Genomic DNA, 16,628 nt, shown 5'->3' on the forward strand with positions numbered 1-16,628 from the left:
AGCCCACGCGAGTTGTGTGGATATAAAAGGGAAAAGTTGAGACGGTGTCGGGTGGAGTTCCCGGGTAGCTCAGTAGTAGAGCGCTGGTACGTTCAACCAGAGATCCCGGGATCGATACCCGGCCCCGGAACAATTTTTCCCTTGAAATTATTCAAATCTGCTTTACAGGGAGCTTCACCTGAAAGACTAGATTTGCATAACATAACAGTTAGTAACTGCCAGTTGTAGTATTTGTCAGTACCGAAATTCGAAACAAAGTTGGCAACAGAAAATTCAATCTCTCAACTAGAAAATCACATTTGTAGTAATAAGGAAAAAATGGTTAGGTCTGACCCTTATAATAAAAAGTAGGAACACTCAGACTACATATTACAGCAATATAAAAGGACCATTTGAAATCTCTTCTCAATGACAAGCCACCATTGATTTTTCCCTTCAAACCAGATTGTTACATCTATGACTGCCTAACTATAATGCTATGCTGGGGAAAGGCTGCATATGTTACCGAGGATATACAAATATTTATTAAAACATCTCTACTCTGTACATTTTCAATTATGTTAATAAACCTATGAGTACTGTACCTACAGTAGATAATGTAAAAATGCTACACAAATCTAATGTAAGCAAACTGCAGTTAACTACTGCACAACTCCCAGTCTACAGGTCCTACTGAACCACTAGCACACACTTACTGTTGTTATACAGAGATTTACAGTACGGTACACCTGTAATACAAGGGTTTTCATCAATCATACCGGTACTCTTATTATTTTCAACGGGACATGGCAACTAAAAATTAGTTTGCACACCACAGTCGAACTAGAACATACACAGCCTGATTACTTCACAATTTTCGGCATCTACATGCATCGATGCCAATAACTTGTGCTGTGTGGCAACAACTAAGATATGATTTATTGGAAATTGTGGCCATTTAGGTGCTGACCCATATCCATTTTATTGTAATTTCCTAGTGAAGTCAATATGTGGGAATATCTATAAAAAATCAATTAATCTGTGGTGCAAACAGCCCATGAAGGGCCAAGACTGATCAGTTGACTACTGGCTTCACATCTACATGCCTAAACAGAAGTGAACGATCATCGAATCAGAAATGAGGTATTGTGTGGTCAGCATTATGATCCCCTCAGCTGTTATAGCTGGTTTCCAAAACTGAATTTCGTTACCTATTGTAACTCCTCAAAGTCATTACGATGTTGGGTGGGCACCACTTTCATACACTGGTCAAAATTTAGAGAAACTCCTGCCCCATGAAGACTCCAACCAGTACGCATTCTGTAGCATGAGTTCTAAGGGCATGATGTCTTAGATCATTACGTTACAGTGCTGGATGTGAGCATATCTATTGATTCGACCAGTACTATTATTCCAGTTACCGGTATTGTTTTTGTAGTTATGCTATTGTTTAAGGTTAATGACTACACTGCTCAAAATACTTGGTCTGCATATCAGTTGTCCCAATACAAAAAGTATGGCTTTTATTTCTGCATAAAAGTTGGGTTTGTTGTGTCCTACTGCTGTGTAATGTAAGAATTGTGTTGAGTATATTCCAGCTCCTGTTTCATCAGAGCCCTTTTATTTTACGTTATTTATCTTATTCTGATCTAGTTTGTAATTTTTCCAGTTATTTCAAATGTGTATTTGATGCTGCACATATTTGTATTATCTCTGAATTAAAATGGATAAACGATTTACTGTATAAATAAATATACTAATAATCCTTAGGCTTATATTACACTATCAAATTTCTGTGTCACAGAAGTTTGATGAAGTATACGCCTATATGATAAAATCTTTTACAGTGTAATATAGCATCTTTGATCACATCTAGCTGTGACATAGTTCTTTGATAAAAGTTATGGCCATCATCATACCTTTGATCAAATCTGTGACTGGGAAGAAAGAAAATGGACGACATTAAGTATACATGGTCTGTGAAAACCATAAAACTTTTAATATCACATAATGAGTCACATGAAATGTTTCATCATCCATTATTAAATACTTAGTATATATAGGATCTCACATCTTCATGCTGAAGTTCTCTCAGTAGAGTTTGATGGATTCCGTTTGTATCTTTTCTCCCTACCCCCAATCTCTAACCCAAATCGTCAGCTTAGAGTGTAAACCTGCTAACTAACAAAAAGGAAATTTTACAGGAGAAACAAAAAACAGAGTATGAATTAACTCTGAGACTTCACCACCTGTACTTTGGGTTTGGTCCTAAAGTTTCAAAGTTAATTTATACTCAGTTTTTTGTTTCCCCTGTAAAATTTCCTTTTTGTTGGTTAGCAGGTTTACACTCTAAGGCGATGAAATACATTTTTTCTTTGATTTCTTCTTTAGTATTAATGCAATAGCCATTACTACATATTTTACAGTTACAACAAGCATAGAACTATTGTAGATTCATTATTAGAACTGTGATGAAAGATATGATCAAAGCTTTGACATAGTGTAATATAGTCTAAATCTTACATTTGATCAAACATTTCATCATATTCTGCGACACAATAATTTGATAGTGTAATATAGGCCTTAGCATTTGGCGTAAGTACCAATGTGGTGAAAAAATGTGGACATGAAAACTCCACTTAGCACAGAAGAGGGGATAGGGAGGACACTGACTATATTGTGTGAGTTCTAGTTAGCTGTGGCATGGCACATGTTCCTGCTTCCTTGAAACTACACAGCTTTCGTAACTGGAAATGATCTCACAAGATGCTACATAATAAGTACTGCAAAGTAAATTCCACAGAAACTCCATGTCCAGGTCCTGTTCACCAAGACATCTTTCTACCATTAAACATGTTTCACATCCATGACCTTTTTCATAAATCTAAGATGCACATGTGGACATTTTTAATACCAATTTACACTGCTCATACTTTTTAATTACACATTTTATATAACAATACTGCTACTTTACTTAAAACTGTATCAATAAATCATCAACAGCCACCTTTTTATAAATATATTTCTGTTTATGAATTCACCATAATCTCATAATTACACTTCACTGCGAATGCAGGTTAAAAACTAGCAGGGGACTACTACAATATGCTCAATGCTGACTGCACTTCGAAAATATTGTACATCAACACCATGTATCAACTCTGACCCTCATTTAGTGCTTTTAGAGAAATCACCGTCAATAGAATGAATTTTGGTAGGAGGGAGTCTTTTAAGTACTATGTCTCGCTATTCATGTACATAGGTGACAAATACAAAATTTTCGAAAGATTAATGTACCTTTACATTAATCATTGTTTTCCGACATATGGAGTGGCCCAGAACGGAATGTGTTTTTGTTGTTCAAATAACACACCAACTGCGACAAGCTTTCAGCAGTACAAATGGAAAATCAAGAGCAATGGATCACTTCACTGGTGAACAGCATGCTTTGTCTGTGGACTTACGTATGGATCTGTATAAAATTAAATTAGAGCAAGCACTGAAAGAAATCGATTACCCACTTTGGCCTCTGCAAATAAAATATCATACAGAATTTAATATTCCAACTTTCATAGCCTTTATAGACTATGAAAAAGCATTTGACCAAGTTGATAGAAACAAACTTTGGAAAATTCTTGAGAATAAAGGCATACCCAGCCATCTTATAAGAACAATACAAAGCATGTATCAGAACACAAAGATAATAATACGAAATGGGGGAGACTACAGAAGAATTAATCATGGGGTCAGACAAGGGTGCCCTTTATCACCCACACTGCTTAATTTATACATAGACAATGTCACAAGAGAATGGCAGCATACTTTAAATAAGGATTTTACTATAAATAGAACTCCTTTGAACACATTATTATTTGCGGATGATCAGGTGGTATTAGCCAAAACGGAGGGTGAATTACAAAGAGCCGTATTTTCACTGAGTAATGTTGCAAAGAAATACAACTTAAAGATGTCCCCCCCCCAAAAAAAAGGCATTTCAAGGGAAATACGCCATTAGAACGAAGATTGTAATAGATAATAAGATACTGGAACAAACCAATTCCTTCAATTACCTGGGTTGTAACCTTTCATTTATAACATCAAGTGATGCAGAGAATAAAATTCTGAAGTTCTAAAAGATGGTAGGAACAATTAAACGCACATTACTTAAAAAGGCTAGAGTGGACACAATATTAAAATTTTATAAAACATTAGCTGTACCAATTTTGTTGTATGGTGCGGAAATGTGGACCCTCACTAAAAGACAGGAAAGAAGCCTAGAAGCCGCTGAGATGCACATCCTTAGGCTTTTAACAGGACACACACTAATAGATCATATTCGAAATTAAGATATCTGTAAACAATTAAACGTTGAATGCATAACAGACAAAATCAAGAATTATAGATTAAATTGGCTAAGACAAGGAGGAATGGACGACGGACGACTACCAATAAGAATGTGGACATACAAACCAGTACGATGAAGAACACCTGGAAAACCGAGAAAACGATGGAGAGATCAGATAAGTCCTGAGGACAGAACGGGTCATTAGGCCCAAACCTTGAAGTTTATGATGATGATGATAATTTTAATGATTTGAACATCACTTTTGGTGATACACCATTTTCATGTGGATGGATTTGTGAACAGGCGTAATTGTAACTACTGGGCCAAGAAAACCTGTAAAAAAAAAATACGACACCTGCATAATTATTCAAAAGTCAGAATGTGGATTGCACTGTCATTGAGCATTCTGTTTTGAGGACAGGCATGGACATGCCCTAACAATTAACACAGCTGGATGTTATGGAATGATTCGAGAGTTCTTGGGACTTGCACTTCAGAACTTTGATGGCTTCAATGATGGAACATGATTCCATAAAGTAAATGTGTCGAAAGATGCTAGCCAAGTCTTTTCCACAAAAAAACTCATCTCAATGACATTACCTGCAACCCAGAAGTCCGACTTCATCCCACTCAACTGCTTTTTATGTGGAGACTGTATCTCAAGGGTCAAGTCTACAAGACAGCTGCCATTGAAGGAGAGGATTCAAAATGAAATGGAAAAAATTCCGCAGCAGTTGTGTGAATGTGGACAATTAAATGATGTGATTCGTCACACGTAATTTCCAGAGACAGTATTTTTGGTTCATACAAATAAATATTACGAATAGTTACAAAATAAGAGATTTATAAATCCTTAAAAATCCATTTCTTTCTGGGCCACACTGTATTTACGAATTAAACTTCAGAAATGTATGAGATTCATCCAGGAAGTAAGTTCTAATCGCGTCCAGAGATGGCATGACTAGTTGGAAGGGAATGCACATGCATAGCAGTAGAGAGGGGGTATATAGGAATAATGCAGTGCAGTTTCAGTCTTGTGACGGCAGTAGTTATTGCACAGCGCCATGAGAAAATGGCTGCACTGATATTATCTCACGCCAACTGCGAGATTCGTGCAGTTGTTCGATTTCTGCATGCTCAGAAGCAATCTTCAGCAGAGATCCACCACCAATTGTGCAACGTGTATGGACCTGACATTATGGTCAGACGATGGTGCAGCAATTCACTGAAGCCAAACCAATGTGCACAAGGAAGAGCATAGTGGCCGACCATCCCTGGTGGAAAGTGTGCAGTAAGGACTTTGCAGAACCGGCGCTTCACAATTTCGGAACTCTCTGGTCAATTCCCCCAGATGTCTCACTCACTCCTGCGCGAAATCTCTCCCGGTGGCTTGATTTTCGGAAAGTGTGTGCAAGATGGGTGCCAAAGCAGCTGACAGATGAACACGAAATGAAATGTGTGGCCACAGCATTGACATTCCTCCAGCAATACGCACAGAAAGGTTACAAGTTTCTCGACAATGTTGTCACTGGAGATGAAACATGGGTGTCGCATGTCACACCAGAAAAAAACAACAATCTATGCATTGTGAGGACCAAATTCAAGCATACAATCTCTGTAAAAAAATCATGTGCACTGTCTTCTGGGATCGACGTGGTGTCCTCATGTGCGGATTTTTACTGCGAGGGGAGATTATTAAGCTGAGCGATATTGTCAGACATTGCGAAATCTGAGGAGGGCGATCCAGAACAAGAGACAGAAACGTAATGTTTCTGCACAACAATGCACGACCCCATACGGCCAACACCATATGGAATCTGTTGCTTCAGTTCGGATGGGAGATCTTCGACCATCCACCCTATAGACCCGACCTCGCACCAAGTGACTTTCATCTCTTCCGTCTTATGAAATGCTTTCTGGCAGGAAAACATTTCCATAACGATGCTGAGGTACAAACGGCAGTGACTTCATGGCTCCAGACTCCTATGACAAGGTGCACCAATACGATAAATGCCTCAATAACAGTGGTGACTATGTTGTGAAGTAGCCATGATCTCTCTAAATAGTGCAATAAATATTTCTTCCTTATTGATGTTTTTGTTTTCTTTATCGGCCATTGGAACTTACTTCCTGGATGAACCTCGTACAGTGAATGAACTGTGTGATAATTGGTAGAATATTATTTATTATTTATTTATTTATTTATTCTGGTGTAGTTAAGGCCATCAGGCCTTCTCTTCCACAACACCAGTGTACTTCTGCATAGGATACTTAAATACATTTTTCTACATTACTTACTGAACAAGTTTCAAGCAACATTCTTTTTTGTGCATACTTCCTGCATGAACTGCCTTGTGATTAGCCTGCTAAATTAATTGCTTATGAGAAATCGCTGTACACAGACAATTCTTTAAAGGAACAGGGAGGGACACCACAAACGTGTCTTTTATTGAAATCTCGTTTTCACACTAGCAACTGTCAAATGCAACATTTGGGAGGGCTATAGTAGGAATTTTAAAAGAATAAGATATAGTGGTGTCTAAACAATACTACACACATCTAAAACTCTCACGAATTCTATATTATACAGGGTGATTCAGTGACTATGTTACAAACTTTTAGGGATGATAGAGGAGATAATTATGAACAACTTTCATATAGGAACCCATGTCCGGAAAAGTCTTGTTTGATAGGTACAAGCATTGGTGTGTATTGTCAGAATGTTGTCTGTAACAGATTGGTAAATTGAAGCTTTTCATTCTAAAGTTATTAGGAGATTATGGTAAATGTTAGTGTCTTCTTTAAAATAGGCCAAGATGTTGCCATTGTGATATTTACATGTTGGTATGTTCACTATGCATTGTATATTTTTGTTTAGCATAACTGATGAATTGTATGTGCAGTAAATTGAATAGTATACTGTATAGGTCAACTGATGTATAAGTTTAAGCTTATAAATTGAATTAATCTACTTCATATGAATTGTACAATTTTGTATAGCTTAACGAAAATAAGTTTGTAAATTGAACTAATTTGATTGTATATGTTTGTATAGTTTGGCTGATGAATTGTATATGCTTTTAAAATGAATACTAGTCTGTATAACTCTACTGATGAATTGTATATAGACCTACTGTAAATTGAATGGTAGTCTGTATAGCTTTATTGATGAATTGTATATGCTGTAAATTGTATAGTAGTCTGTATAGCTCAACTGATGAATTGTTTATGATTATAAATTGAATTAATCTACTTGATATTAATTGCACAAATCTGTATACCTTAATGAAAGTATGCTTGTAAATTGAATTAATCTGCTTACTTTGTATTGTATATATATATTTGTATAGTTTTGGCCGATGAATTGTATATGCTTTAAATTGAATAGTAATCTGTATAGCTCTATCGATAAATTGTTTGTGTTTGTAATTTGAAGTAGTTTGCATGATATGTATTATCAATTTCTGTATATCACAACTGATTGAATTGTTTATGCCTTAAATTTAATTAACTTACTTGTTTTGTATTATACATACAGCTCAACTGATGAATGATCATTGGGTTTGTAAATTTAATAATCTGATTGGCTATGTATTGTATATTTTTAGTAGAGCCATCGATGTAGCTCAGTCGGCAGACTCGCTGGGCTGTTGATCCAGAGCTGCGTTCGGGCTTAGGTTGGATCCCCCTTTGGTCTCATTGAATGGTTTCTTCCGAGGTTTTCCCCAGCCGTGGGACTGAAGCCGGATGGTCTATGGCGAGTCCTCGGCATCAACCCCTTTGATTGATTACCCCCCTTTGATTTGATTATCTGGTTGGGTTTTTCCGAGGTTTTCCCCAACCAAAAGGCAAATGCCGGGTAATATTTTGGTGAATCCTCGGACCTCACCTCATCTCACTACATCTCGCCAAAATATTGTAAAAAATTGCACAAAATGTAAAAATTGTAGAAAATTACTAAATTGTAAAAGTGTAAAAATTTGTAAAAATTGTAATTGTAATATTGTACAATTTTGATTTGTTCCATATCTTAAAGCTTCAATGCTCATGTAAGATCTATGGAATAAAATGAATGAATGAATGAATGAATGAATAAAGTCCGTTGTAATCATGGAAAGATTCACATTACTGATATGCATTTTATTCATGATGAAGCAGACAGTAATGGAAGAAAAGCTGCAAGGTTTCATCATGAAATATCTCTTACGGCACCAACCATTTTTATGAGACTTCACCAACTTTTGCAAGAAACAGGAAGTCTGCGAGCAAACATAAAAGAAAATGGTGCAAGAAGACCTTGCAGAACTCCTCAATTTGAAGAACAAGTTTTGGATTGTGTAAGTGAACAGTCGCATCTGAATACACGAAACATTGCAAACAATAGGGCTTCTTCACAGTCTTCAATGTGGAGAGTTCTAAACGAACAATGTTTGTACCCATTTCATGGTCAAAAGGTCCTGACTCTGAGTCCAGCTGATTATCATTCTCGAGTGGAGTTCTGTCAGTGGGTACTGCAGAAGGGTATTCACGAACCTGATTTTATAAGGACTGTGTTGTTTTCTGATGAGTCATGCATACTTAACAACAGGAATAGCCATATCTGGGCTGAGGAAAAGCCGCACTTTCAGATCATTAGAAACCACCAACAGCGATTTCCAATACACATGTGGGCTGGCATACTGCATGATTACTTGATAGGACCATATCTACTGTCAGCTCTTTTAAATGGACAAATTTACCACAAATGTCTTGATCTGATTTCAATACCCGAGCTGCTAGAGGATATTCCACATGATCGTCAGCGCATGGTGGTGCCCCTGCTTACTTCTTTCAGAGTGTCCTCTCCATGAACGTTTTCCAGGGAGCTGGATCAGAAGAGGTGGTTCAGTTCATTGGCCTGCCAGTTCACCTGAATTGACACCATTAGATTTTTTCCTCGTCATCTTAAAGCTCTCATTCATGACACACCAATTAAATCAGAAGAGGACCTAACAGCAAGAATAACAATTGCCCATGACACAGTCAGGAACATGCTGGGAATCTTAAAATGAGTCATTAATATTTGTTATGTTTTTTATTTATATTTTCTATATCTGGTTTATTTTGTTGGGTTAATTTAAGTTACCCTATTTATTTGGTAGTGATTTAATTTCTTTTGGTTTAATTTTATATTGAGTGCAACAGTTAATGGTGGGACGCAGCAATGCCTGTATTGAGGCTGATGGAGGACATTTGAAACAGTTCTTGTAATGTGTTAGTACAGTAAAACCTCGCTTATTACGCTATCCCGTGTAATACGCTTTTTTTGTCCAGTCCCTGCACATTTCATATATAACACCTTTATAAAATACCCTATTTGTTGCACTGTTTTTGTGGAATATTTTCGATATAATTTTCAGCAATGTACTGTAACAGCAATGAAACATCTAGGTCATTGAACTCACTGGTGCCATTAACCTGAAAAGTATTGGTATTCGACCCTTTACCTGCGCATTTAAACCTTCATACTTCATACCTTAGTATACCCCACCCTCTTATTCGAATCCTTATGTGCGTGGTTAAAGCCTACATACAGTTACAATACCTCACCCTCTTGCTAACCCTCTCTCTCAAACAGCATTCCTCACTCGGCCGTAATAAAATTCTGGAAATTTTTGCTGGGCAGTTTGTTGTCCTTTTGTGTAATGAAGTGTCTGTGAATGTGATTACAATGAGTGTTAAACGAAAAGCCCTTTCTGTGTTGGAAAATTTGGAAATCTTATGAAAGTACGATGAGAACAGTACTCTTACTCAGAAACAACTCTCTGATTCATTAGGAATCCCATCATAGACATTAAGGACAATAATAAAAAATTGCGACTCAATCACTGCAGCTGTGACGTCGGGAGGATGTAATCGCAGAAAGTGTGGTAAACATGAGGACTTGGAGAACACACACACGGCAAGCAACTATAAATGGCTTTTTTTTTTTTCCGAAAGAATTAAGTACAGTACATATTGTAAATGTCTTTGACATACAGTACAGTAATTACATAATGGAGCAATACTGCATTACCTTTCATGAATCATGTATTTCAATAAACAAAAATGCTAATAGATACTGTATATAAGTCAAAATTAGTATACCCGCCTAATATGCGTTTTACACCCGGTCCCTTGAACAGTGTCTTATCGGAGTTTTACTGTATTTTAATTGTATTGTTATGAATGTTATGACCTTCAAGTGCATTCAATACATAAAAATTTGTAATAAAAAATGTAAAGGTTTAGGTTAATAAATTATCATTATGAAATATTTCCGGACATGGGTTCCTATATGAAAGTTGTTCATAATTGTCTCCTCTATCATCCCTAAAAGTTTGTAACGTAGTCACTGAATCACCCTGTATAAAGTAACCTATACTGAACCCACAAAATACGTCTCTTTTTTAAATGATGAGAAGAAATAATTAAACTTTCTTATGTGAAAGTATAGGTACCTGATACTAAATTCCAAAGCAATCGATAACATAACAAAACAAAACAGAAAGAATTCCATATCAGGAGCTATCAAATCAACTCTTGCAAGCAAACAATAGGAGTAAGTAATTACTTCAACATGATTAAATTATGTTATACTTGGGAACTCCATGTCATGCCTGCAACTGTATCAGGTCGTACACTACCCAATGCATTCCAATTCTACAGGGCTGTTTGCCTATCTTAAACTACATATATCTGACCTCCAACATCAGTACAGTGTCATCCTCCTCAAACTCATTCTCATCCTTTGCCCATCGTAGCAATAAAATAATGACAGTGTGTTAGTTTAAAATTTCCAAATCAACTTCACTGAAACATTAATAAACAGACAACTGAAACTCTTAACGAAGCACAAATTTACATGAATGTATGCACAAAAATCTTCGACGTTTTTTTTGTCCCTACACAGACTGTCAGATAATAAATAACCAAAAACAACAGAAAAGTTAAAAATATAAAATTACTTAGTCATACATTAAAAAGTATTAAAATTTTAAAAACGGTATATACCTTCGACAGACGGCCCATTTCGACGTTATGTCACATCTTCATCAGTGTCTCCTGAACTACTGGTGATCTTGAATTCTGTGATGTGCATTTGTATTTATTCTCACGTGGTGTTTGTGCTGGTTTGTTCTGTTTTTGTCTTACCTTTTTTATTAGAGTGTCTATCATGTTAGGGTTATATCCATTGTCTTGTGCTATATATTTTATTGTGTTTAGTTCTTCAGTGTAGTTGTCATTGTTCATTGGTATATTAATTAATCTGTGTGTCATTGTACAGAAAGCTGCATGTTTATGTTGTATGGGATAATTTGAGGAATTGTGTATGTGTGTTGTGGTTGTAGTGGGTTTCCTGTATATTTTGAATTCGTGTCTGTTATTTGTTTTGGTTATGGTGATGTCTCAGAAGTTTATAGCTTGGTTATGTTCAGGAGACACTGATGAGGACATGACATCACGTCGAAACGGGCGGTCTGTCGAAGGTATATACCTTTTTAAAAATTTTAACACTTTTTAACGTATGACTAAGTAATTTTATGTTTTTAACAAACAAAGTGTTAACGTGAACTTTAATCAATGAACAGAAAAGTATTGTAACAGTTTTCTTTACTTATAACTGAAATGTGTACTTTCGTAAGAAACTGAATGCCGACAATATATAGAATATTCCAGAAAATGACTTGGATAAATCTTGTGACACACAAGAACAGAATTGTCTCTCTCTAAATTCTTTTCAGAAATAGAACTAATATCGTGAACTGAATGAATGCACGGCAGTGAAATATAAGCTGCAGATTTCACATTTTATTTCATGTACATCATGACGAAATGAGAATAAATAAGACTGTCAAGTTCCACTACAGTTATTTAATGCCAAGTTCTTATACAAATATCTGCAACTCCAATTAGAACTAATAATGCAAGATATACTGAAACATGTTGCAGATTCTCTGTGATGTTTCATGAAAATTAATATCAACAAAACTACTCTTCAGCACAGGAAATTGAAAGATGATTTATGTATTAAGTTTTTAGTGTTACGAAGACTTTCACAATGTCTGGCGAATTCAATACCAAGATACTCTTTCTCTAACATAGAGCAATAAAATATACTTATCGCGATGTATGTTTACAGTGTCATGAACAATTGAAGAGGACAGAGAAGCATTCCAAACATAGCAATGAAAAAAAATATGCTAAAATTTGTAGTTACTTACTCAAAACAGATTAAGAATATCATTTAGTATAAGAAAAGTTATGTACACAATTCAAATATATCAGAGACATGTTACATTAAAGACCTATTGTTAGTTGTTCCAATATGCTCCACGAATTATGGAGAAAAATAAAAATCATGAAATTCTCATCTTAAAAGTATTCATAGTGTATTCCTTCACAAATCATTTGTATATTCACTCAATGCCTAGTGCATGCAATGTTCAGTTGCCATGCTCTGCTACAAAGAAATAGTAAGGTATAGCACATATAGCTAAACTGAACGCTAGATGATCCAAACACTTAATGAATCTTCTATTTACCTTATTGGCAGTTGGGTGGCGGTCTCTGTTGGGCGATACCACAATCTCGTGACCTGTTTGTAGAGATCCCACCGGGGTCGACTAAAAGATAACCACAACTAAAATTCAGTCCTGCCACTAAATACTAGTTCAACTAAAATCCTTTCTCTTAAAATATATTTCCTCTCTCTTAGATTGATATATTATAATAAATGTAATCATAATGAAAGTATGTTTTTCTTAACCTATGAATTAACTTCTTTTTAATACATATCAACTTATTTCACAGGAGACAACAGTAAACATGTCTGGGTTGTCTTCACTAACAAAACATGCTCTTCCTTAAATAACCAGCGAACTTTCATTGTAAACCAAATGCCTTATGCTACGAGAATCTTGCCTGAGTGCAGGTCTAAATGCTGGAAATGGTATGAATGATGACAGTCATCCCATCATATATTCAATGTTCCATCATATAAATGTACAAATCAGAACTAATTTTTAGATTCTCTGAAATTCAATATCAATGAATTCTTCTTCTTGCCATAACTTCCAGGAAGCCTTTAGAGTTCCAATTACTCTTCTACCAAAAGAATTCTTTCCAACAAGTGGCCAGAAAGCAATCATAAATAATTATTCTCCTAGTGCCAAGCTTAGTACAACACAGAATTCTGTCCCTCCACACAACATGTATTACAGGAAACTATTCTTTCTAACTAAATTAAAATATTTCTCAGAGATTGGAACTGAAACAACCTTAGCCACATTTTAAAAAGTTTAATTTAATATACATCATTACGGCTACTATTGTTAACAGAATTACAATTTGCTAAAATTAACTTTTGATAAAAATGATACACATAAAAGTTAAACAATTTTGCAGTAAATTGACAGCACAACAGTGCTGGGTGAGAATGAGCGTAACTATGAGATAGTGCTGTACAATTGACTCACACTCCCCCAGCAGAAAATAAATTACGGTAAAGGATATGAAAAATAGACAGTACAGTGTACTCTCAATTATCCAGACTCATAACTGGGAGAATGGGTACAAATAATCTGCAAGCACAGATAATCCAAAAATACTGCTTTTACTGTAGATATTGGCATATTCAATTTGTCATCCCCTGAAGCACTTCCACAACACAATTATTGTCCCTCTTTCCTTTAAGACTATGTATGTTACTGGTATTTTATAAAGCAATATGTGGTCCAGTTGCAGTGATGAGAGTGACAGTGAATATAATGAGATTTACTGCGTATTTTGAGGAAGAATAAACTGCTTTATTTTTTAACATGTTGCTGTTGTTTTCTAATGCCAGGCGTTTGACAATAAAGTCATTTGACCTCTTGCACTCCAATATTTTTCAAAGATATTATCATGCTCAGCCACTGAAGCACACATTTTGAGGTGTTCAAAATCCATTTCTTGGTTTGAGTTGCACAATGGGCAGTTAGGGGACTGATATATTCCAATTCTATGCAGCTGTTTGGCCAAACAATCATGGCCTGTTGCCAATCTAAATGCAGCTACAGACGATTTTCGTGGTAAATCGGGAATTAACTGTGGATTATGATGCAGAGAGTTCCATTTTTATCAAATTTTGTTTGTTGAAGTCTAAGTATGTAGATTTAATAAATCTTTTCACAGAGTAATACGTAGATTTAGTAACAGGTCTGTAAGTAGCAGTGCTGCCCTTCTTTGCTAGTGCATCCACATTCTCGTTTCCCATGATTCCACAATGGGATGGTATCCATTGGAATACAATTCTTTTATTGAGTGATATTAATTGAGAGAGCATTTTAGTTATTTCTGCTGTTTTGAGATGAAGGCATGTGTTCAGAGACTATTGATAGAATAGCTGCTTTGGAGTCTGACAATATAACTGCGTTCTTAAATTTATTGATGTGGCATAGAAGATTCCTGAGACTTTCACTTATTGCAATGATTTCTCCATCAAAACTTGTTGTTCCATATCTAAGAGATCTATAAAGTGAGAAGAGACAGCACGTAACACCTGCACTGGCACCTTGTTCTCTGGAGATCAAGGATCTGTTGGTGTATAAATGAAGCCAGTTTTGTGGAGGGTACCTAATATTAATTGTCTCTAAAGACAATTGTTTCATTATTTCAGTGCTTACTTCTGATTTCAGTATTTCTTGTGTTAAATTTAGATTATATTCTATATTTAATAGAGTTAAAGGGTTTGGTTTAATTTGTAAGTTTTCTTTTAAATTCGGGATATTGATTTTCTGCTTTAATTCTTGAACCATGGATATGAAACTTTTTTGACTTTTCAATCTACAGAGAGGACTGTATGTATGCCAATTGTTTCCTGGTAATCTGATAAGTTTTTCATATTGAATCAGTGCTTTTTCTTCTATTGTCATTTTGATGCTGTTAATATTAGTGAGGAATCTCATAGAATCTATTGAAGTATTTTTTAACATTTATGACGACATAAAAACTAATACATGGCATGGACTGTAAGTTAAAACACCCTCCCTAGACAGCTAGACATCAATTACTAACTATGCCAACTACACTCAGCTACTACTTGCTTATTCACTGCATCACAAAATTCCACGGAACAATTACTTTCAATTCTTTTAAAGGTAAATAAATAAATGTCACTTGTAACCACTAATAATAAAATAACACGTGTCAATAATATACAAGATTTCTATATAATTTTATGGAACAACTGCACTAAATCATTTTTGTAACATGTATCAAATTTGGTTTGTATTCACTAGCTTCATCAAGAAAAGGTGTACAAAACCGAATTCTTTCATACAACAGACATTTCAGCACGATTAAAAGCAATTACATATTTTATTCATCTTTCAACTAAGCTACTCTTGTCCACATTCATACCATTTCCAGCATTTCCACCTGCATTCTCCAGTCCACAGATGAGCAAACTCTTCAGCAAGTAAATGTAATCATGACACCAAATCATTCTTCGTATGTAGCAATGTACATCATGGACTGTGAATTTATAATTGGAATAACTAATGATATACTGGGAGAAGGAAATGGCCTTTCAAAATACATTAATCCAAAAGTATACACCTCTCATCATGTATAACAGAGAGTTACAACAATTACAATAATAAATTAAACACACCAGTAAAACAGTGAGCTATCTCTCATAATCAATACCTACAATTTGATTACGATTGTTATAAATGCAGGACAGTAAAACATGCCTTAAGGGGAGAGAATGGTATTTTTTAAAACTTTTTTCCTATTTCGCGTAAAATATTAATTTTTTGTATGTAGAGAGCTCATAGCTGTGGCAACTCAACCATATAAAAATATTTTGAAAAAAAAAATAAAAAAATTACTTGGGAGCCCAAATTTGAAAAAAAAAAAAATACCCAATACAGGATTGTACTAAAACCAATATATCTAAACCATTTTTAAGGATAGATTTAAACGGTTTTTTGCAATGTATTTGCAAAAGCATATTCTATAAACTGTCTGTAACAGAATTTTGATATTAGTCCCTACGTTTGTAAAATAAACAATTAAAATTTAATAACAATTTTCTGATTTTCTTTCTTACAAACAAACGGATGTATTTTTAAAATGAAATCAATTAACAAAATTCTGTTACAGAGAAACTTTTCCTAATAGTCTAAAGAATGTATGTTCTAAATTTCATGCATGTATCTTTAATAGTTCAGATAATATATCCATTTTTGTCTGGCAATGTAGCAAAAAAAAAAAAAAATGAAGTTACTGGAAACCGATA

At 35.1% G+C, this 16,628-nt stretch overlaps 1 protein-coding gene across 6 annotated transcripts in view; it reads right to left on the reverse strand.

Moving 5' to 3' along the window:
* The window catches only part of gish (casein kinase I gish), a 391,901-nt gene that overhangs the window by 43,042 nt on the left and 332,231 nt on the right, over positions 1-16,628 (reverse strand). For 4 of the 6 annotated variants that reach the window (XM_069841246.1, XM_069841243.1, XM_069841245.1 and 1 more), the window contains exon 9: positions 12,889-12,969. The exons of the other annotated variants lie outside the window; for them this stretch is intronic. In XM_069841246.1, coding sequence (XP_069697347.1) covers positions 12,889-12,969 — 81 coding nt within the window. The remainder of the gene's footprint in view (positions 1-12,888; positions 12,970-16,628) is intronic. 6 annotated transcript variants of the gene reach the window in all.

The sequence above is a fragment of the Periplaneta americana genome, chromosome 12 (assembly GCF_040183065.1).
Source record: "Periplaneta americana isolate PAMFEO1 chromosome 12, P.americana_PAMFEO1_priV1, whole genome shotgun sequence".
Taxonomy (NCBI): Eukaryota; Metazoa; Arthropoda; class Insecta; order Blattodea; family Blattidae; genus Periplaneta; species Periplaneta americana.